The 24,341-nt window shown below is 40.3% G+C and overlaps 2 protein-coding genes across 2 annotated transcripts in view; one reads left to right on the top strand and one right to left on the bottom strand.

Moving 5' to 3' along the window:
* The window catches only part of LOC106917321 (myosin-10), a 72,405-nt gene extending 68,336 nt beyond the window's left edge, over nt 1-4,069 (top strand). Inside the window, exon 45 of the mRNA XM_014986190.2 lies at nt 280-4,069. Coding sequence (XP_014841676.2) covers nt 280-427 — 148 coding nt within the window. The 3' untranslated portion in view covers nt 428-4,069. The remainder of the gene's footprint in view (nt 1-279) is intronic.
* A 1,471-nt stretch (nt 4,070-5,540) lies between these two features.
* Nucleotides 5,541-24,341, bottom strand: part of ubn2a (ubinuclein 2a) — a 36,523-nt gene continuing 17,722 nt past the window's right edge. The window contains exons 12-17 of the mRNA XM_014986196.2: nt 23,219-23,269; nt 23,091-23,133; nt 20,587-21,987; nt 19,552-19,759; nt 10,070-10,138; nt 5,541-9,000 (exon numbers count right to left, since the gene is read on the bottom strand). Of these exons, the coding sequence (XP_014841682.2) occupies nt 8,954-9,000; nt 10,070-10,138; nt 19,552-19,759; nt 20,587-21,987; nt 23,091-23,133; nt 23,219-23,269 (1,819 nt within the window). The 3' untranslated portion in view covers nt 5,541-8,953. The remainder of the gene's footprint in view (nt 9,001-10,069; nt 10,139-19,551; nt 19,760-20,586; nt 21,988-23,090; nt 23,134-23,218; nt 23,270-24,341) is intronic.

The following is a 24,341-nucleotide window of genomic DNA, read 5'->3' as shown; positions in this document are numbered from 1 at the left end:
TTGGCAGCCATCCAACACCAGAGGGCGCTAGAGTGTGAAGAGGTTTTATTTATTTTCGTTTTTTTAAACTGCACAGTAGATCAGCTCAAAAACGTGAACGTAGATTCAGGATGATTCCTTAAATAACCGTCTATAATATCAGTTGCTGATGTGTTAAAGCTAAAATGAAGGGCCTCTTTCATCACTGCTTGCTACTGCAGTTTTTATTATTTCAGAATAAATTCTGAATGTTTGGAGAAACACGAGTTTAATTTGCGCCGTGTGTTTGTTTCTGAGCAGGCGAGGCGGCCCAGTCAGCAGCTTCTCCTCCAACCGCTCCGGCCGCCGCAACCTCAACCTGGATGGCGCCTCCGGCGACATGTCGGACGACGACACCGACAGCCGATCCAACGACTTCAACGACACGCAGACCTCCAACGCCGAGTAAACAACACTTTTTATCCTGCTCCCTCAGTGGCCACCGGAGCCGTTCTGTTTTTTTTTTTTTTGTTTTTTTTTTTGTTGTTTTAATCTGACGCTGCAGGGAAAATCCAACGCCCTCTTTGAGAAAATCCTGGGAGCAAACGGACACTTCTGCCTTACTCTGTCCGCCGCTGGTTTGGCTCGATCATATTGTCATTTCCTCCCATCAAATTATCCGCTCAGCTTAACGAGAACATACACATAAAGGTACAAAGTGCTTCTTTTCTTTTTTTTATACATGTTCAACTGAGTAAGTGTGCAAAAACCAGAAATGAAACAGATTTTAATTTCTGGTGCCGGACACATCCTCCCCAACAGGGAACTTCTTGGGACATGCAATAGGAAAACCTGGAATCTGAACTGACATGTTACTGTGAAAATGATATAGTGTTTTATTTACCTGCTTCATCTCAACATTAACGAAGGAACGTGCAGTTTGGTGTCAAAGTTCGGCCTGAAGCTGGAAAAAGATGCTGGAAAAATGCGCAGAACTGCACAGAACATCTGAAACCTGGAAAGAAATGCTTCGCTAAATGGGTGATTAGCACGTTTTTCTGTGATAAACCGCTGGTACACCTCAGTGTTTGTGCTCAGCTTCACTTTGTTTTATCAATAAACTCAAATCAAACATGGTCTTATGTTACTGCTGTTCTACAGGGAGTCAGAAAAATCAACAGTTTTCGGCCCAGTTTGGATAGAAATTCTGACAAATTAGAGTCCGGCCTTTTTATATAAATTAAATTTATAACACTGAATTTTTATCCTGTATACAGTTTCGTTTTACTTTTAATTCAGCTAAAGATGTGACCAAAACAAAGCAATCGCACTAGATCGAGTCGAACCCTTTCAGCCAATCAGATTCGCTCATTTGATCACATGACCAGCAGTTGGCTAGCTAGCACAGCTAGCTAACCTCTGACAGTTCGCCTCGATCTAACGGCCACATTTGCAGTTTTTTTTTATTTTTATCTTTATCAATTATTCAAAAACGAGTAGGACAAGACACACATCAGTAACAAAAAGTTAATTTAGACATGGTTAACTGAGCAGAAAAGAAGAATAGTCACAACATAGTGAGGAGAATAAAGCAGAAAATACTACAAATGCAAGAGGAATTTAAAATCAAACGAAACTTCTGGAAGTTTTGAGAAAGATAAAGGTGTTAGTGCCGTTAACTTTTGCTTTAAATTAACCAGGTAACGTCGTCCTCTCATGGTTTGGCTGTCCAGCAGAAACTATGAGATCGTTCCACCAGTAGGTGGCGCTGTACAGTCCGAATGAATTTAGACTAACGGATCTAAGCAATCTGCTAGTATGCCAGATTTCAGTTGTTACAAGACAAACTTCTTTGTTAACGACTGTTTTTTGAACACCTAGAGCAAGGGAGTTCAAAGTGAGGGTTGAGGGCCATTTACGGCCGCTGGATTGATTTTGTGCGGCCCCCACGTCTGATATTCAGGAATAAATTAGGGCAAAAACTATGACTTTTAAATTTAAATATATTTGCTAAAGTATTCACTGTAACATAAAGTGATCATCTTTTCAAGCTTTGTGGTTTACCTCTGTTGTCATGGTAACTTGGACCACATCTACACATTGACTTATACCCTTGATCCTGTTTTTATTGCTGAGTATAGACCAAAAAATTAAATTTTCTTCAATCGAGCCCAAAATAATAAGCGAACTGGGGGAAAAACATTTGAAATTTCCGTTTGTCCAAAGAAATCAGATTATTTTATTAGTTTAACTTATATTTGGTTTATTGAGGAGGTACAAAAACAAAATCACACCACTTTTGGTGAATAAAGTTTTTTTTTTTTTTTAAATAGTTTTTGGCCTACGTGACAAAAAGTTTGTCACGTAGGCCTCTCAAATTGGTGCTGATTTGAGAGGCGCCCTGAGAACAGCAGTAAGCCATGAACTCAACATCAACTTGAATAAATCTCTGTGACTCGAATGTACTCTGTGCCATTATCGTGAGATAAATAAATCCCGACTCTTCAGACTCATCGAGCGCTTTGTAGGCGTGGAGTTGTTAATCCTCGATACTCTGATTTTTGTTTCAGCTCAGCTGGACGCTCTGCTCCCTCTAATTGAACAACACTGTAAAAACACAACGTCTTACCAAGTAGTTTAGTTTTTAATGAAATATGTTGGTACACTTGAAGTAAGGTAAAACAAGTGACTTCAGGGAGCTTTTTTTAAGTCATTAATTCCTTAAAATTGATGAAAAATGACTATTTTCACTGGCAGATTATTTGACTTATAACGTTTTTTACTTAACTCAGCAGAGTTCATCCCTTCATCTTCCTAAACATCAGATGAGTAGAACTACATTTTCTACAATTGTAGACGGAAATAAAAAAAAGTAAATTTCAGTCAAAAAACAAGGAAATTTCTGAACTCCAAAAGTCGATGATAAAAAAAAAAAACACTTGGAAATTCTTCTCAGAATTTTTCTAGAAAAAGATGCTTTGATTTTTTTTTAAATTACATTTCTGAGTTTCAAAATTCCAAAAAGTCAAAAAATTTACAATTTCAGAAAGTTCAGGAAAAAAATCAAATTTCTGTCTTTTTTCTGGCAAATGGGCAAATGTTTCTCTTTTCGAGCTCAGAAATGTCTGGAGGGTTTTTTTCTAGAAAAATGTTCAGATCTAAACATTTCTGACCGTTTTCCCCCATCTAGTAGGATCCATCAGTTTTGGAGCAAAACCTTTTGCACTTGGTGAAAGCAGGTCTTCTGTGAAAGAGTTGAACATTATTTAAATTTACGTAAAGAATTGTCACTTTCTTATTGTTACTCCGTTTAAATGCCACTAATACTTGGTAGATGTTTTAATGTTTTCTATATGACTGTATTTTATAAATTGATGAAGGAATGTATTGTTGGATTATATTTTTTCTGAACTTTTTGAGTGGAGGCTCTATATAAACCTGTTGGGATTTTCCTGCACTTATTTTATTTCTTAATATCTTCTATCTGCATTTTAATTGTGCAAAATACACTAAGCCAACTTTTCCTTTAAATCTGGCAGTGGAACTAGTATTTTACTGTCAGTATTAAGGAATTATCCATTTAAGCTCCTGTATCTTTTAGAAAAGTTACTTTTAAGTTTTGTCTTATTTTAAGTGTACTAGGATATTTGCACTGGAAACTGGACTAAAATACTTGGTAAGACTTTGTGTTTTTGCAGTGAAATAACCGTATGTTTCTTTAAAAGTGCCTTAGTCACTAAATAGGAACATAAACAAATAAAAGCATTAATAAAACACTAAGCAACACTTTTTCTCCGTTTTTGTTGCTGTGTTTTCAGTCATATCACAGTGCATCAGTATCACAGTACTAAACAACATGTCGGCCGCGGCAGGCCGAACTCTCTCCATTCGAAGGTTTATCGCTTCGCTCCTGGTGAGAATCAGGATTTTGTTTGGTTGGAAGCTTTAACATCTTCCTCTTCTTCTCCTCCCGTCATTATTCAGTTCATCCCACTGCGAATTCTCTCGTTTCTTCTTGTATATCTTGTATTTCTAGACGGTAATTTTTTGCCCCACCCCCGCCCTTTCTGTTTTGTTTTGTAAAAGGAAAAATAAAGCATATTCATTGTAACTGTGATGCCGTTCTGTTTTTTTTTCCTCCCAACCATCAGACGGATTTAATTTATTACCAAAGATACTAAATAGTTATTGATTTGAAATCTTTGCTAAAAGACTGTTGTGACGTTTCCATGTTGCTCATGAAAACATGTTTGGACAGATATGGATGTTTGCTCTTACCGCTTTGCTTTTTGACAGTTATGATGCGCAACCATGGCAACAAGGTGTTTTTACAATCAAGAGCCAAATAAAAAGAATGTTTTAGTCTTTCAAACATTTTAAAGGGAATTTTTAGGTTTGTTAAAGTATAAATAAGTTTATTTGCAGTAGAAAATTTTCATTGAAAAACAGTCTTTAGTCAGAGGCTTCTTCAAAGTCGTAGTAGTACACACTGCTACAGGAGAGCCTTCCTGCTCAGACGTCACCGTCTACAACTAAATGAGTTGCATTTAATTTCCCGTTTGAATTTACTTTTTAAACCATTTTACTTTTGCATGTTGATTACTTCCACTGGAAACATTTTTATAAGTTTTTCCAAATTATTTTTTTCAATTAATTTCAAACATCCTTCAGAATCAGTTTATTCATTGTGTGATTTACTAAGTTTATCCATTAACTATATTTGTCTTTTTGGACACTTTCAATATGAACAATCTTTAAATATTTGCATGTTTATTGAATTGTTTTCCCCAAAATAAAATAGTTGCTTTATTTTTAACTCAAGTATTGAGTTCTGTGTAATACTTTTTTTTCCCATCAAGCAGAAGTAAAAAAACAAGTAGCAGCTCGTATTAGAATACCTATTACACAAAATTAACTTTTTGCATTACCTGTATTTATATATGTCTCAATTTGCTTTGAAAACCAGCTCAAACACTAAAAAAAACTTTTTGTTTGGCAATAAGTCAATGTTTTTTCCTATTCAAAAAGCCACGATCAACAGGAACTGTGCCGTTACCTAGCAACCCCAGAAAAGCTCACCTGTTACCTAGCAACCCAAACTGAATTCCAGGAATGTTTGATCAGCTGGTTTCACCTCTGAATGTGCTGTACAATGGCTGCTGGAACAGAGAAGTATTTTGTTGACTTACCATCCAGAAACCACTTGCTGCAGTCTTGTTTGTTGAGCAGGAGGCTCCACTTCTGCTGTTCAAATATGGATGGTTGTATACATACATTTTATTTTTTGCAGCCATTTTGACTTGAGTTTAAACATTGAATTAGGGGGAGTGGCCAGTAGCAGCTTATTTGGATTTAAAGTGACAAGAGGCTCAAAACAGAATTGATGAGAATAAAATCTCATTATGTCAGGATGATTTTATGCAAAATGTAACAGACATGCCTGTTCAATGAAGAACAACATGTCACCTTTAATGTGCAGTAAATAAATGCTCGGTAGTCACCTGTACATGGCAACCGGGTTGCCAAGTTCACCATAATCAGGCTCAGATCGTTAGTTTGAATAAAGTTTGAGTCACACCGTCTCATGAAAACCATCTGTTTTAATTTCATCATAGACACAAAAATAAGCTACAAAAAAGACCAATTGAAGTTACCAGATGACCACAGACTGCCATTCCTTCCCCAAAAAAGCACAATGTAGAAGAATGTCAGCCACCGCTCCGGTCACGTGATGTCACATCAAGGGTCAAGGGTCACACAAACACGCGGTGGGTTCACGTGGAAATGTGAGAACAGTCACAGAGGTACAGTCAGACCAGCAGCACCCCGTCACAACGAGACAACAATCATCTTTGGCGTCTTTCTTGGTGCGGCTGGTCTCACACACACACACACACACACACACGCACACACACACACACACACACACACACACACACAATGGGCAGGGTGGGAAAGAGTGAGGACACAGAGTCAGGAAGAACGTTTATTTGTAAACGGAGGTATTCATCTGAGGGAAGGTTTTGCTACCAGTGTTCAGAGAAAGCAAAGTGAAGTTTAACCCTGTGAGCCTCAATAAATATAAAAATCTAAATCTGACAAATTCGTACCTCAGTTAAGGTCAGAGTTCATGACTCAGTAAGACAGACAATTGATTAAAAAAAACAGCATAATTAGAAACATTTTAAAGCCGAAACGTCTAGGAAGTTAATCTGAGGACTGACCAGACTGAAACTGAATTTGTTCAAATTGTTTCGTTTTGCGTCTGGTTTAAAACTGACGGCTTTGAAAAAATACAAACCACAAACAGTTGAATGTGATTGCTATTTTGCTTGAGGACCCTAAAATCTGACTTTTATTTGCCAGCAGTACGGCTGAAACAATCAGAGTAATCTAGATGAATTGATTATAGAAATAATCAACTAATTTAGTAGTTGATGAATCGTTAACTGGAGTATGTAGACTCTACAGGAGGGCATGTGAGCAGCAATGAAGCCAAAACTGTACAGAATACATATATTTTATGTTTTTTAAGATTAAAAAAGACCTCCATCTTTACCCAGAATTCAAGTAGCATCGTTTAGCTTCACCTGGTTCAAATTCTTAAATTTTTTTAAAAAACCTGTTAATTATCTTTTACTATCCAATTAATAACCGGTTAATAAAGTAATCAATGAACAGATCAGCTCTACACTTTATAGATGTTGAGCATGAATGTTTGGGTTTTTAACATGTTGATGTTAAAAATATATTTTTAACTGCAGATGCATCCTTTGCTTCAAATGATTAAACGTTCACTAAAGGAACAGCTGCTGTTGCATTTTAGGTAATAAAATGTTTATTTTCTTTGCTCTTGTCAGCAGAATATCTGACCTTTAGTCGCCTGTCATGATACATTTTGATGGACAATAAATTGTCACAGAAGTTATTGCCATAAAGGATAATACTGTCATTTTGAAACTACACTGCTCAAAAAAATAAAGGGAACACTCAAATAACACATCCTAGATCTGAATGAATGAAATATTCTCATTGAATACTTTGTTCTGTACAAAGCTGAATGTGCTGACAACAAAATCACACAAAAATCATCAATGGAAATCAAATTTATTAACCAATGGAGGCCTGGATTTGGAGCCACACACACAATTAAAGGGAAATGTTCCCTTTATTTTTTTGAGCAGTATATTTCTAATATAATAATAATAACAACAACTACATATTAATAATCACATATTAATGTGAGTACGCCCTCAAAGATAAAAATAACTTTAATTTCTAAAGAACATTTAACTGGAAAACGTTTTAAATATTGTAAATAAACAAAACAATAATTAAAATGGATTAAGAAGTCTCTGTAACCAAAACTGGATTTAAAAAACAACAACAAAAAAAAACAATTATTCAGTTTTGACAGGGAAAATGGGCAAAAGAGGCAAGCAGTGCAAACCAACTTCTTCACCATCCTCAAAATGCCGACTTTTCCACGATAATTAAAAACTAGCATCTCTACTGACTCATTTTAATTTATCATGCGATCATTTGATTTATTGCTTATTGTGACATTAGTTTTCAGCTTAAAGGTTCAAGTGTCTTGGGGTTATGCAGTGGTCTTTAATATACATAATCAAGTGGCATACTAATTGCAACGTTGCTATTGAAAAAATATGAATTTGATTCTGGTATCTGCTTCCACAAGGGACGCTTTGATCAAGATTTTTGTCCTTGATAGCAGTCCGTCTAGTCAAAGTCTGGGGTTAAATCTGATTGAGATGTTGCAGCATGACGCAAAGAACACCAATTCCTGCACAACAATCTAACAACACTCATCACCAATGCAAGATGGCAGGTGTTAGCAGGGTTAGCATGTAGCTAATATATAAACACATGGAGGCTAACAGTGTTAAAGTATTGAAACTTCACTTTGTTTTCCATGCGAACACGCCAGAAATAAACAGAGTGTCGTGTAAAACAATCCCACCGCTGACGAGCTGAGAAGAGGTTGAAAGCCAAGCGACGACTTGCACTTTGCATTGAGCTTTTTCAGTCCTGCATAGATCTTTTTCACACTTATTCGATACAAACTAAGGCGTTTTGTTATATTAAGTTGGTTTGAGTAAGTAAGCAGTGAAACATTAAAAACAAAATATTCAAGTAGGCTACAATCCTCCCCCCTCTCACAGGCGTAAAGAAAAAAAAACGGTTTCCTCTGCTCAGAAGAGGATCACTAAACTTTCTCAATTCAAGTTTTTTTCTTCTTGTTTAAATATCCAGGGAAAAAAAAAAAAAAAAAAGGTCCAGTGTGACTAAACAGCACCAAAAACACGGTGAGCAAAGAGACGGCCGTCTAACCTTCGCTTGCTCGTCACTGTGAAAGGGGAACGAGTCCTTAGAGAATAATCTGGATAGAAATTAACAGTATTATATGCTCTTCTTCTATGTACAAACGCACATTCAAGTCAACCTCAGCACTCGCACTCATGGTTTTGTCCCTGTGAATTAAAAAATAATTTATCAGTATTAATTTAAGCTACTACTTAACAGTCATCAGTGGGAGCAGAGAAACGGACACGACGATTCCCACGATCGACAAAAAAAACAGAAAAACTTACATCATTTCCTGCTCTTCCTGTTTGTTTTTTTCCTTTGTGATAAGAAGCGTCCTGTAATACCACATATTCCTTAAATATAAATCATAAAATGGAGCGTACCGCTGCTCTACACTCATTCCACAGTGATCGAGGTCAGTCATATGTAAACATGTCGACAAAAATAAAAATAAAAGAAACTCAACAAAAGGAAGCGCTCTCCTCATTCACTCAGTCTCGGTTCGCCGCCGCTGCTCGTAGGGAGGAGAAACTCGACCTCCTTCAGGTCCGTTACCAAGGAGACGTTGGAGCTCCGCCCCCTCCCTACCTCGGGGCAGTCCATCGGAGCGGAGGATTCCTATTGGTCAGCGTGTGACGTCGCCCATCGCCTCCTGCGCTCTTATTGGTCAGTGGGTTTTCCGCTTCATGTCTCCACTCTGGCTTTGGTTCGAGTCTGAGAGCAAGGAGCAAAGATTTTAACATTAAAGCTGCAGTATCAAAGTCTATTTTAAAAATACTTTTTTTTTGTACATATTTGTTAAAAGTGTCATCATATTTTGGGAAAATTAATCTGTGAAAATAATGAACCTCCTCCCTGCACTGTTATTGTCGTCTCAAAAGAATTAAGAGCTCCCGGTCAAAAATAACCAATCAGAGGCAGGAGGAGGGGCTTAGCGCTGTCAATCAACCTCATGAACATGCTGCTAATGACGGAGAAACAACTTGCAGTTAAAGGAAAACTGTTTATCTGCTTGAAATAAAACAAAACTTCAGCAAGGAATAAGCACTTGTTTTAAGCAAATAAATCCTTAATATTAATGAAAAAGTACTATTTCCACAGGTGGATTATTTTGCTTTTAAAAGCGGAAAAATGTCTTGTTATGAGTAAAATAATTACCCAGTGGAAACAGTACAGTACAAGGTCCATACTGTGTTTTTCCCACAGTAAAAATCAAACATTTCCACATTTTCAAGGTAAGTTTCAAATTTTTCCAGCACCTCATTTGGAGATAAACAATACAAATTAACAAATTAACTAAAAAAACAGTTCCAACTCACTATTATATGGTATAATTTATTAATAATGTTTTGTGATTGTATTCTACACCAGGTAAACTAAGACCAACTAAAATATTACACTATGTGTCTCTCTTACACCAGACTGGTCTAATTTAACAAAAGAAATCCCACAATTTCAATAACTTTAACGCATAAAATGTAAGATAACCTTTAAGTTACACAGTTCAATAAGTCAGTTATTAGGAATAATAAACGGCTTTTAATCAAACGTTACATTGATTAAATATTTGTTACAAAATTGTCCAGTTTATATAGAATTTAAGCACTTTCCAACCTCACTGAAATTCAAGCATTTTCAAGGATTTCAAGCACCTATACAAACCGGGATAAATACTTCTGCAGTGTTTAACATGCTGAGAATCAAAACAGCAGCAGGTTGACTAGACAGCGACAGTCGGGGACCAGAGGTGGTAGGATAAAAAAAGAGGAGGCATGCAGATTACCTGAAAAAGCAAGCTGCAAGTGAGGAGGTAGGGCAGCCTGCGACCCTGACTGGAGGCTCTTATACAGATCTGAGGAGGGAAGGGCAGACAAATGAGAAGAAAGACCGCAACAAGAACCACAACGTGTGAAAGACGAAAACACATTAAACAACATAAAGCTGCGGCTCAAAGCAAGATGGAGTTTAAGGTTGATGTGATAAATGGGTGGAAAGTTGCAGCACAGAGTGGAAGCACTTCCGCAGAAAATAAACCGAGACCGAGAGTATTGTCAAGTTATTGTCAAATAGGAAAGTTATTACCATTTTGACCCAATTATCAATTAATTTGAGGTAAATTCAGGTTATTTTCTAGGAATAATGCCTCGCAGACGATTAAACAAAATAAGCATCCTATTTGATGCTTTACTTAGCTTTATTTGACACGTTGCATGTTATTGTTTACATCTGGATATTTCGCGCATGCGCACAACGCTAAAGGGCAAGACGATTATCAGAACAACTCCGTTCACTTATTGAAACATGGAGATGTAGGTGTTACCGATTCAGTGCAGTGCGCCTCAGCAAAGACAAAAATAACGCAGAAAAGCCGTTAAAGTAAAACTCAAAACCACTTTTTTTCTCTCTGTGCGTCAGTTACGCTACACGCAGACTCGTTGCCATAGAAACTGACAACGACGCCACTTTATGTATCGGTATTCAACATAAAAAAATAAAATAAAAAACACTCAAACATTTCCCACAGAAAGAACATAACATTCAGTCCGTTGCAGTATTATGTTTTTAGGTTTGATGTTTATTTTGTGATTATTACTGAGTGATAGCTGTGGTAGATTAGCTACCGCTGCTATTAGCTAACTCGGTAATTAGATTAGCTACCGCTGCTATTAGCTAACTCGGTAATTAGATTAGCTACCGCTGCTATTAGCCAAGCTAACACTGCCGTGGTAGATTAGCCAATTTAAACACCTGCTTTACCGATTAATTGTGCGGCAAAGCTAATAATGTATGAGGACCGCACTGGGGTAACTCGGGGGATTTTCATACTGTCCGACGCGTGCTTCAAATAACTCCAGGCCGCTTCTTTGTTGATGCAATCATCTATTTATTCCACTTTGATTGTCTTACTTTACACTGACTGACCAGGACAAAACCGTTCAGTACTACCAACAAATAACGGCATTAAACACGGTCAACAGAAATTATGACCACCCCGGCGCACCCGCTTCCTCAAACATAATAAACCAGCACGCCAGTGTGGCTCCCATTCATACCTTCAGTGACAGCCACGCCCACCTAGACACACCCACCACCTAAGTGTCAAAGGCATGCGCTCCCGTCACCTCAATAATCATTAATTTCATTCATATGGCTCTTACATTCCGGCCCCTAATTATTACAAAATAATTATCAGAAATGTTAACATGTAAGAGACAATCCTAAGAAACAAACAATCATAAATTGCTCAATATTAATTTATCTAAATCTATCCTTTTGAATAAGCAGTCAACTAGAAACGGAAGTTACTGGTAATGAGAAAGCAGAGAACAAAGGTTGTTAAAATATTCATGTTGTCTCCGCCTCCTGAAGCAAGCACAACTTGGTAATGGGTCTTTCCAGGTAGTTTGTCTTTGTCTTGATGCGAACTGACCGCACCAATCCTCCTTTATCAGGAACAATGTTCACAACTCTACCCATTAACCAAGAGTTGCGTGGAGCTGAGTCGTCCACAATGAGGACGACATCTCCTGGAAGAAAGTTCCGTCTTGTTCTTTGCCACTTCTGCCGCTCTTGTAGTTGAGGTAAGTACTCCTTTAGCCAACGCTTCCAGAAGAGATCCGCCATATATTGCACTTGTCTCCATCTTCGCCGAGCGTAGATATCACTCTTGGAAAACACTCCTGGTGGAAATGAAGGCATGGTCTTTAACAGAAGGAGATGATTTGGAGTTAGTGCTTCCAGGTCATGGATATCAGTAGAGGCTTTGGTTATAGGTCGACTATTGATGATGGCCTCAACTTCACAGAAAACTGTGTTAAGACTTTCTTCATCAAGACTCTGTGTTCTCAGAACAGAATTTAACACTTTCCGAACAGACTTAACAAGGCTTTCCCATGCACCTCCATGGTGTGAACCAGTAGGGGGATTGAAAGACCATTTTATTCCTTTCTGAAGAAGAGTGTTACTGATGAGAGTTTGATTCCATCTTCCAATTTCTTCTCTTAACTCTCGTTCAGCTCCCACAAAGTTGGTTCCATTGTCCGAACGTAGCTCCAGCACTTGACCACGTCTGGCAATAAATCTTCGGAGACCATTGATGAAGGAATCAGTATCCAATGATGACAACATCTCCAGGTGAACTGCTCTTATTGCCATGCAGGTAAAGATGACTCCATATCGTTTCAACAGGCTCCTGCCACGTTTTATTTCAAAGGGACCAAAACAATCCACACCCACACAAGTAAATGGGGGTTTGTCTGGATACACTCGTTCCTGTGGAAGGTCTGCCATCCTTTGACATCCTGGTGCAGCATGGAGTCGTCGACAAGTTATGCATGTAGATAGGATCTTCCTAATTGCAACACTGGCACCAGGGATCCAATACCTTTGATGCAGTTCAGCAAGCATGTGATTACGTCCACCATGGCCTGTCTGATGATGTATGTTACGCAGTAGGATTTCAGAGATGTGAAGGTCTTTAGCCAATATGGCTGGATATTTAGCTTCAGCAGGCATAGCTGCTTTACTTAGCCTTCCACCAACTCTTAGTACACCACCATCAAGAATCGGATCAAGCTTATAGAGCTGGCTTGTTTTCTTCACACATTCATGTTTCTGTAAACTCATCATTTCCTCTGGATATCGCTTTCCTTGACAATAGCAGATGATGGCACTCTCAGCCTTTCCAAACTCCTCCACTGATAAGGCTCCGAATGCAACCTTTTTCTTGTACATATTCATTTCTTTCTTCAGCCTTTCTTGAAGTGTAACATCATCAAGATCAGAGTCGGCAAAATCCGTCTTTAGTTGTGCTCTTTTTTGAGCTAGTTTGGACAGCAATTGCTTAAACCTGAGTAGCCACCCAACCATTGTTTTCAGTTTATCCCAAGAGGAAAATGAATGAATGAAGTCCATAATTGGATCCACTTGTTCATCGGTGCATGTCGCATTAACAGAAACTAACGTCTTGACCTCTGGATCTTCTGTATCCTCTAGAGCAAAATGACTTATGTCCTCAGGATTTTCAGGCCATTTCCATTCAGGGTCATGAAGAAACTTTGGTCCAGACACCCAGGTGTCAGCCTTCAAAAAAGACTTCACACTTGTTCCTCTGGATGCCAAATCTGCTGGATTAATACTGGTAGCAACGTGCCTCCACTGTGAGGGATTTGACAAATTGAGTATCTCTCCAACTCTATTTGTCACAAAGGTCTTAAACCTCAATCTTTCATTCTTGAGGTACTTCAAAACTGAAGTACTATCAGTCCAAAATACTGAGTCTTGTAGTTCCATCCTTAACTCCTTCTTCAACAACTTATCCATTCGGCTGGCAACCACTGCAGCTGTCAGCTCCATGCGAGGGATGGTGGTGGATTTCAGTGGAGCTACACGCGCTTTACCCATTACAAATGCACAATGCACTTGTCCATCAATATTACACTGCAACAGGTAGCTCACGGTTCCATATCCATTCTCGCTTGCATCACTGAAATGATGAAGCTGCGAACTTGTGGCTTGTCCAAAGTCCTGTGGTTTCAGACATCTGCTAACTCCAAACCGTTCAAGCTGATGAAGTCCTTCCAACCAGTTTTTCCACTTCTGGGAAGCATCATGTGGCAAAGGATCATCCCAGCCAATATGTCTTCTGCTTAGATCTTGTAGAATCCCCTTTGCGACCAAAACAACTGGTGCCAGAAATCCAAGAGGATCATAGATCGAACTTATGATGGACAAGACTCCTCGTCTTGTCAGAGGTCTGTCTTTGAGGATGATCTTGAATTTCAGCAGGTCTGATTGTACACACCACTGTACACCCAACACACGTTCCATTGGTAGCTCATCATTATCCATATCCAGGTTCTTCACCTCAATGGACCTTTCATGCTGTGGTATTGCAGTAAGAACACTGCGTCGGTTACTTATCCATTTGAGAAGTTGAAATCCGCCTTTTTTACACAAAGCACGAAGTCCTTGGTATAATGACACAGCTTCCTCTTCTGTGCTTACAGAGACCAAACAGTCATCCACATAAAAGTTGTGGAGCACAGCATCTATGACATTTGGTGTAAACAACTGTTGATTGTCCTCTGCACACCTTCTCAGTGCAAAACATGCACAGTTTGGAGATGATGTAGCTCCAAAAAGGTGTGCAACCATTCGGTACTCCGCCAGATGCTGCTCATACTCTCCATTTGGCCACCAGAGGAATCGCAACAAATCAGAGTCAGATGGTGGTACTTGGACCTGATGAAACATGGCCTCAATGTCCGCTGTGATGACAACAGGTTCCTTTCTGAATCTGGTGATGACACCAACCAATGAACTGGTGAGGTTTGGACCTTGTAAGAGTTGAGTGTTTAAAGATTTTCCTCCAAATGTTGCACCACAGTCAAACACGACTCTTATCTTCTTCTTATGAGGATGATATACTCCATGGTGTGGTATATACCAAACTTTCCCATCACACCGTTCAAGATTTTCAACTGAGACTCTCTCTGCGTAGCCCTTGGAAATGATGTCATTCATGAAGTTAGTATAGTCAGAATGGAATTGAGGGTTCTTGATAAACTTCCTTCTGAGATTCAACACCCGCTGTTCAGCTACTTTCTTATTGTTGGGCATTTTCAGATCTTTATGTCTCAGAGGTAAAGCAATGGTGTAATGACCATCTTTCAACTTAACTGATTCTGTAACCAGCTCCATGAACTGATTGTCTTCTCTGGACCATCCAGGTTGTTCATCTTGAGAACATTCAGGAAAATCAACCTTCATTTGTTGTTGCCACAAGTCTTCAAGTCTTGACATAGAAATCCTGTTGACAGTAACAGTTGATTGTAGCTCTCTTGTGTCGACATCACAGTCTCCTCTGAGAGGTCCATTCACTGTCCATCCAAGGATCGTCTTAACTGCGTAGGGGCCTCCATTTTGACTTCGGATTACATCCCATGGCTCCAGCGCTTTAGGCACATTGGTCCCAATGAGCAAATCAACTCCTGAATTGATTTCGACAATCTTCAAATTTTTCAGATGTGACCATCTTTCAAGGTCTTCTTGATGTGGAATGTTGCTGTAATGAACAGGCATGCTTCTCTGTGTGAATACGTCAGGTAATTCACAAAAGATGTCTTCATTTAGCCCAGCAATCTCCAAATCTGACACAATGTTGCTTCCAACCACCTTCTCTTGACCCATTGTCCGTAGAAGGATGCTTGTATGTCTCCCAGTGACATTTAATCTGTTCATCAATTCTTCAGTACAAAATGATGCAGAACTTCCAGGGTCTAAAAAGGCATACGTTACTATTGTCTTTTGACTCTTTGTAGACTTCACTCTGACTGGTAAAATAGAGAGAGTACAGCCATGCTCACCGGCCCCAGTTAGACCACTGGACTGAGCAGAGATGGAGGCACTTCCACTTGTCGTCTCCACTTCCTTCCTCTTATGGACTGGAGCATTTTCCTTTTCTTTGGAGAAGACATGAAGCATAGTGGGATGTCTTAAGCTACACACTTTACAGTTATGTCGCCTTTTACAGTCTTTGCTGATGTGCCCAGTGCATAAACAGCCAAAACACACCCCAATTTCTTTCAGAAATGTCATCTTCTCCCCATGTGTCCTCCTTTCCAATAGAGGGCATGTGTCCAAGGAATGTCCAGCTCCACAAAATAAACAACTCTTTATAACAGCTGTCTCTCTTCCTTTCTTTACTTCAGGATCAGCTTTCTTCTGCATATCTCCAACAACAGTAGCAAAACTACTTCCTTTTATCTTTAATCGCTGCTGTGATTTATAGATTCCAAAATCCTTCTTTGGTCTAGATGAAGAATCTTGGATATCACCAAAAAGTGGATCACTGGCGATCTTCACTTGTCTTTCTACAAACCGAACAATGTCACTGAAAGTGGCTCTTCTTTTGAACTTCTCCTGTAAATCACACACATCATTTCTCCACCTGTCTCGCAGTTTAAAAGGCAGTTTTTTGATAATTGTTTGCATATTGGCAGGAACATCCAACTCATGCATACAGCCATTGTTTTCCATCACATTACAGCATTCCCTGAGCAGAAAGCTGAATGCTTGTAAAGCCTTTACATCTTCTGCCTGCAAAGCAGGCCAGGATAAAACTTTATTCATGTATGCAGCAATTATTTTCAATGAACAACCAAAATGTTCTTGAAGCAAAGATTTAGCTTTAGCATATCCAGAATCATTAGGCATATGAACACAGCTTCTCACTAGGTCACGAGGCTGACCTCTAGTGAACTGCTCCAGAAAGTATAGACAGTCTTTGGCACTGTGAGCCTTTGTTTCAATGCTGTGTTCAAACGCTATGATGAATGTTTTAAACTGGAGTGGATCACCATCAAATATTGGTATGTCCCGTTTTGGCAGAAAAAATAAAGATTGTTGATTTACAAGCAAGCTTGTAATTTCATTCTGTCTTTCCAACACACTTAACAGCTGCTTATTTTCATCAGCTGACAATGAATGTTTATGATGGAATGATTGTGGCTGTGATTGATGAATCATTTGGTCTGTTGGAACTTCAACTTGTGTTATTTTTGTCTTCACCTGGTCAGTCAATGTATCTGGAATTTTAACCTTTGTGTCTTTAGGTCGTGCTCCCAAATGAGAATAAAACTGAAAAGTTGGAGCTTTATCATGGCATTCAGTTCCAGCTGCTGTAGGTACAAATGTCTCTGCATCAACATTCAATATTTGAGATCTTTTATTTTCACGCTCAAAATATGAATTCATGCCATCAGACCTAATCTGTGCAGCACTGCTTACTTGAGAACAGACTGAGCCCTGGAACACTTTAACTTTAGCCATTGAAGCTGCAATTTCAATCTCCAAATCCAGTTCTTCTTTCCTTTTTCTTAGTTGTTCCTCCTGCTCCTCCAAAGCATGTTTTTGTTTCAACAACTTGTGTCGTGCCTTTAATGCAGCCATGTCTGCTTCTGCTTTAACACGAGCAGAAGATGTAGAAGACAAAGAGGACTTAGTTCTTGATGAACGACTTCCTCTACACCTTCTGCTGTCAACATTAGAAACACTGTCACTTGGCTTAACATCATCCTGAACATCAGCATTTTCATCACACTCTGAATGCTGAGAAACAAAAGGTGCATTGAGCTCTTTATTGACACAGGATTCAGCATTGGACATTTGAGCCTGATTAAAATCAGCTTCTAAAACCATTTGAGCTTCATTATTGAGTTGCTCTGCATCTGCAAGCCATTTTTCAACTTCTTGTATAAATTCAGAATTATATTTACACAAGCTTGAAAACCAAGTGGTTTGTCTTTCTTGTTCTTCAGTAGGAAACAGAGGAATAACAGACTCAAACAGCTGATTTGCATTTTCAAGCAATGATTTTAAATCGTCACAATGCGACTGAACACTCTTAAGATTTCCTTCATTTTTCATAAGCTCTTTAATAATGTTTATCTCTCCTTTAATCTTATGAACCTTTACTTTGAGATCCTTTTGAAGCTTCTCAATTTTATTTTGTAATGCTTTAACAGTTAATTTTGATTGTCGTTTTTCTTCTTTACCGCTTACAACGGAGCTTGATTTAGATCCAGCTGACTCCATTTGCCGTTGTTGTCCTTAACAATTCCTCTTCAGACAAAGCGAGTCAGTGTGCGTGTGTATGTTTCCATACCTCAGTTCCAGCGGACTTGATTGAGTTGCAGTGAAGGAATCTCATTCAATTAACTGATGACGCTGCGATGCGCTCCATGCGCCATTGCCGCTTCCAAAACTGTTCCAAACAGCAGCAAAGAATCCAGACTTGCCTTTCCAGTGAGCCGCTCATTCGATTGTCATTTCTGTTGACGATAATTGTGCGGCAAAGCTAATAATGTATGAGGACCGCACTGGGGTAACTCGGGGGATTTTCATACTGTCCGACGCGTGCTTCAAATAACTCCAGGCCGCTTCTTTGTTGATGCAATCATCTATTTATTCCACTTTGATTGTCTTACTTTACACTGACTGACCAGGACAAAACCGTTCAGTACTACCAACAAATAACGGCATTAAACACGGTCAACAGAAATTATGACCACCCCGGCGCACCCGCTTCCTCAAACATAATAAACCAGCACGCCAGTGTGGCTCCCATTCATACCTTCAGTGACAGCCACGCCCACCTAGACACACCCACCACCTAAGTGTCAAAGGCATGCGCTCCCGTCACCTCAATAATCATTAATTTCATTCATATGGCTCTTACACCGATGATCTGTCGGAGTTGGTGTTTGGGTCACCTTTTTTTTAATATTTCGTAACTGAACCGTAACAAACCGAATTCCACATCGCATCTACATGTTACGGTTGTCAAAATCAAGCAAGTCTGACTGAACTACTCCCCTCTTCCTCGCTATTTTTTACTACATTAAAACTTTTTCCTGACCTTCTGTAGTGTTGACGATTAGTAGGAAAGCACTGCGTCCCTTTTTCTTTTATACATCAGGCGGACATTTAAGGTTCACCGTGTTATATTGAGAACAGCTAAAACCAATTATGCTAATCATCGTCTGCCAGCAGCGTTTTGCCCCACAGCAGGCGTGACGTCACGCAAGACTGAGTACCAAAGGTGTTTGGGTTCTGATCTTAAACCGGTACTTACAGGAAAAACACATGTTGTCTTTGTTCATCCACCTACTCAGCTGCAGTCTGCAGATGGAGCAGCTGCCAACGTCAACACACCTACGCTGCTTGTTAAGCAACTAATTAGTCCCAATTATACACATTCTCTGAATTACAACCCCAACTCTTGAAAAATTGTACATTTAAAACCAGAATGTACATAGTTAGTTTCACAGGTATCATCATCATCTGGATAATAATTTCTGCTTGTTCAGAAGTGATCATTTAGACTGATTTGAATACATTCATCCATTAGAAGCTGAATAATTTGATCAAATTATTGTCAGCAGCAGCAGGACATCCGGTTTTGAAAACTTATCAAAGCTTTTACAACTTTTTTCTATTAATACTGCATCATTATTTTACTTGTATTATAACTCTGTTGTCATATTTATTATAACTTGCTATCCCATGTCTGCTTTGCCCCCTAGTGGGCTTGTGGAGAACTGCAGATGGCTTTATTTCTACAGGATATTTTTCTGCTTAGTGGACAGATTGGCCCTTAGGAGGACCCTTCATTATGATAATGTCTCAATGCGTTTTCATTCATTCACATTTTCAGTAATAAATCCATTTTTATTGAGTTTCATCAGCTGAGCATTCACTCACCCATTAGGTCGCTCTGTGCTAGAGGGTATCCTGAGTTGGAGCTGGGGGTTGAGCCCATGCTAGCCGCACTTGCAGCTCCAGGAGCGCTGAAATTTAGTAACGGGGGAAACTGGAAGGGCAGAGAGACAGGAACCAGACCTCCCAGCATGCCGAAGCCCAGAGGGAGAGCAGAGTGGTTGGTGAGGAGAGGGGAGCCTGCAGCCGATACCTGGCAGATATAGAAAAAAAATTTTCCATCTTAAATATATACATATGTATTTTTTTAATGTAATTTTAAAGGCAACTAATTGTGCTTTCTTGTATAGGTCTGTGAGCTTAAAAAAAATGTTTATTACACTTTTGTTGCATAAAATCATTCTTGGATAAAGAGTCTGATCAGTTCAGCCTATTTTGAGCTGTTTTAAGGCCTCCTGTCACTTTAAATCCAAGTAAGCTCTTGCCACACAATTCTTACTCTGAAATGGATGCAAACAGATATTCACCTTTGAAAAGCATTAGTAGAGCCTCCTGCATAACCAACAAGAATGCAGTAAGTGGTTTCTGAATTTTAAGTCAACAAAACATGCGTCTTTTCCAGCAGCCATTGTACAGCACATCCAGTGGTAAAACCAGCTGAAAAAAACATGCTGCAACTTAGCTTGAGTTGTTAGGCAACAGTAAAGTTCCCACCCATTGTGACTCAAAAACAACCTAAGTGCTTTAAAAAGCCAATTTTTGGCAATAAACTAATGTTTTTTGTTGTGTGGAGAATGAGCAGTTTCAAAAACCTACAGATTCAGTCACAATTAACAGGTACTGTGCGATTTCCTTAAAAACTAATCTAAGCTCCAGGATGTTCAGTCAGCTGGTTTAACCACTGTACAATGGCTGCTGGAAAAGAAAAGTGATTTGTTGTTGACTTACCATCCAGGAACCGCTTGATGAGTTCTTGTTGGTTGTGCAGGAGGTTCTACTAATGCTTTGCAAAGATGTACAAATAAATGAACACCCTTCTAATTTTTGTCATTTTAATTTATGATTTGTTTAAAAACTGACCTGTGAGAGATGCGACGTTGTAGCAGACGTAGCCAGAGTGCCTGAAGGTGCCCAGCCGTTTCCCGCCTTAGAGCTCTGGATGGCCCCGCCCACCGAGACCCTCTGCCTCTGATTGGCCAAAGCTGAAGCTGTGGAAGAGGGCGGAGTTTTATCTCCCTTATTGTTGGCGCTGCTGCTGGGCGGTGGCTGAGGCTTCTGGACGAAGCTGCAGCCGGCAGGCGGCGCCGGCTTCACCGGCCCGCCGCCCGACACGCTGAAGGGGGTCCGGAAGGTTTTGGGGGTTTTGGAAGCGTACTGGTGCTGCTGATGGGAGAGCTGGTGCGACGGCGAGGACGACGGGGACGGGGAGGAAGACGGGGGCGGTGTGGGCGCGGGGGGCCGAGGGGTGAGCTTGATGATGGGGGAGGAGTTGCTGCTGTGGGACGACTTGGTGAGGGTGGCCTGCATGGGCGTGATGAAGTTGGCCTGGTGGTGATGGTGTGACTGGGGTTTACTCTGGGAGGTGGGGGACGGCGAGGAAGACGGGGCCGGGGACGGCGGGTGGAACGACTGTGGGACGTGGTGGGACGTAGAGTTGGAGCGGGGCTGCGTCGAAGGCGAGGAGGAGGAAGGCGGCTGGACGGGGCCGCTCAGGGCGCCGCCGCCATTGCTGCTGCTGCTGCCGCTGGGTTTGACGGGGGTCTTGGAAACGCCTCCCAGTGTTCCCAGTATCCCTGCTGGGCAGGTGAAGCCTTTCTGGTGGGGAGGCAGCAGAGGGGAAGCAGTGGGCGGAGGCCGCTGCTTCGGAGGCGAAGGAGAAGGATGGGGGTGCATCTTCCCCATCGCCGCCTGTGGCCTGTGACTGGGCGTCACCATGGTAACGTGTCTCTGAGTCTGAGCCAGGCAGCCCTTGACCTGCCCGTAGTGACAATCTGCAGTCCTGGAGGCCAACGAGAGGCCGGGGGTGTGCAGGTGAGCCATGGAGGAGACAACAGGAGAAGTAGAAGAAGAGGAAGAGGTAGAGGAAGATGTTCCTGATAGGTTCCCCACAGAGGCAGCAGGAGGAAGAGGAGCGGGCTCTGCCTTCACCAGGGAATGCTGCTGCAACGTGGACGCAGCCGAGGTGGCCAACTGGGAGGCGGCGGGGTAGTGGGGGGCGACGGGTGGCGGCGAGGAGGTGGGCATCTGGAGGGGGGGCGGCGACATGGGGCTGTCGGCCAGGCCCAGGCCCTTGGAAGCGTTGCTAAGCAACGCCAGAGCATGCGAGATGGAGTCCAGAGACGGAGCGGTCAGGTCCTCGTCCAGAGAGTCGGACAGACAGATGGGCTCCGGGGGCGACGCCATGAGGGGGGGCTGGCGGGCAGAGGTCACAGCAGGGTTAGAGGTCATGGTGAGAGGCAGCTTGTTGATCCACAAACCGTCCTGCAGGAGGAGAAGAAGAAGAAACTCAAACCTGAAGCAGCCATTCAGTCTCAACTGTTCCTTTACAGTGACAGTTAAATGTTTTTCAGCCAAATAGAATCATTTCATAATAAATTATATTCAGCTATAAAAATGCCACATATATCAAACATGACTTTATAATTTAAGGCCTCCGTCTTTTTATCGCAGCAGTTTGTAACTTTTATATGAATGTATTTTTGACATGTTTGTTGAAACTGTAACCATGTCGTGACAGTTCGATATGAGACAACCAATCAGAGCCAGGAGGCGGATCTTAGCGCTGTCAATCATGTCCGTGTGACGCTGCTCTTCTCCCGATACCCCTCACTGCGCCTTGCTAGTTAGCATAGCCATCGATGATGGCGGATAAACGGTTTTCCTGTATCAATTAGTTGTTTCTCTGCCATTAGCACATTGAGCAGCGAGTACATGAGGTTGATTGACAGCACTAAGGCCCTCCTCCTGACTGATTGGCTGTTTTTGATCGGGTGTTATGCATTTCTTCAGGAAGGAGGTGATTGATCTTTTCACAGATCATCTGTCTCAAACTATCACGACATGGTAAGAGTTTAAATATGTAGAAGATATAGTTTTTTATAAAAGTTTTACTGCAGCTTTAAAAATTCCTGCTCTCTCTGAATCTCCGCCTTCAGGAAGTCATCACAACATGGCTCCTCTGTTGACCCTTTAACAACGTTTTCACCAGCATTGCACTGAGAAGGAGCTTGAATAATGAGCTGATGTGCAGGTCCTCCAGGTGGTTGCTAATTGTTGCTGGCTAGTCTGAAGGAGTCGGCTACGCTAGGTTCACGCAGGCGTTTTACACAGGAATGGTTGCCATGGAGATTAAAGGATTTCTCAAACATCAATAAAAGAATCAAAGCAACACTTCAGGTGGGTTTTCGATGAGGGAATAACATCATTATAATATGATGTAAAGCTAAAAATAAGTTTATTTTACATGGCACTGCCCCTTTAAGGGTCCAACATGGCCGAAACGAAGTCAAACTGTTGCTTTCACATCAACATTTCACAAGAAAACACCGCCGTGATTTGACGTAAAGAGAAGAATGGCCGCTCACCTTGGCTTTGGCCTTGGGTCCTGGCACCACTCGCCTTCTGACTCTACATGAAGAAATGAAAATAAAAACATCAAAGGAGGCCTCACTCTTTCACTCACACTGTCTGAGGTGACACAGTGAAGACTTACAGGTTTCCAGTGAGGTGACCATGAACTGCAAGGCTTTCTTTGAACAAGATTCTAAAAAACACAAAGAAAGAAAAATAAAGCTCAAAAAAGTAAAAAACTTCAATTTCACAAAATTTTAATTTGAAACTAATACAAGAAAATTGACCCATTTCTATAATAGCACCAAAACTTTCAAACAAACTGCCTTTAAATGTTAGGCATCCTCACTTCCTGTTTTTAAGTTTTAAAATTAAACCTTTTCTCTGTTGCTCTTTTGTTATTTTTATTTTATTTTGACTTGTTTGTTGGATGTTTGTTTTATTCAAAAGTTGTTTTTAAATATGCTTTATAGATAAACTGGATTTGTAAGATAAATCTAAATAAACATGAAGTAAACATCAAGATGAAAATTGGATCATTTTTTGCTGCTTATTAATATAAACTATTTTTATCTGATAATTTCCTCCATTTACAGTGGATTAGAGTGTTTTCCACTGAAGCACGTCTTTATTTGCATCAAAATGAGAAAACTAAATGTTTGAAAGCTCATTTCTTTCTACAACACATTCTCTGAACTGGCTGCTAAGTGGGTGTTAGCACCAGCTGTTGCCATTTTCATGCGTTATCTTAGCATACTGCTAACTTGGAAACTAGAGTCCTCCAAAATTTGCACTGATTGAGCTTTGAATTAAAAACAACAGCAAAGCAACTTTGAGGAATAAACAATGAAGTTTTAGTCAATGACTCTTTAACATGGTGAGAAGATTAAACACATCGTCGCAACAAGTGAAGGGACAAAGTCCAAACGGAGATTTGTGGGTTTTTATGTAAAAATAAAAAGCAAGCAGCTAAAACACGGCTTAAGCAGCTGCATGTTTGTCCATTTATCAAATAATTTAAATTAGTTGCAAGTGAAATTATCTACAAGGTAAATAAAACAGAGGAAACATGCAAACATTAGCCTAGCACTTCCATGTCGGAGCAGCATATTAAGTCTGACCAGCTATCAAATAAAACAAAAAAACTAATGGAGAAAGTTCAGTGGAAGAAGAATCACACCACTGAGGTAGCAAATGTAACACCCAATAAAATGCATTGTGTTAATTTTCCTACACGTTTAAAGTAATTTTATGGCATCCATGGC

The sequence above is a fragment of the Poecilia mexicana genome, unplaced genomic scaffold (assembly GCF_051168715.1).
Source record: "Poecilia mexicana isolate PSO_F unplaced genomic scaffold, ASM5116871v1 scaffold_1, whole genome shotgun sequence".
NCBI classification, from domain to species: domain Eukaryota; kingdom Metazoa; phylum Chordata; class Actinopteri; order Cyprinodontiformes; family Poeciliidae; genus Poecilia; species Poecilia mexicana.
The sequence above is the reverse complement of the archived record's forward strand: the minus strand, read 5'-3'. Positions and strand labels throughout refer to the sequence as shown.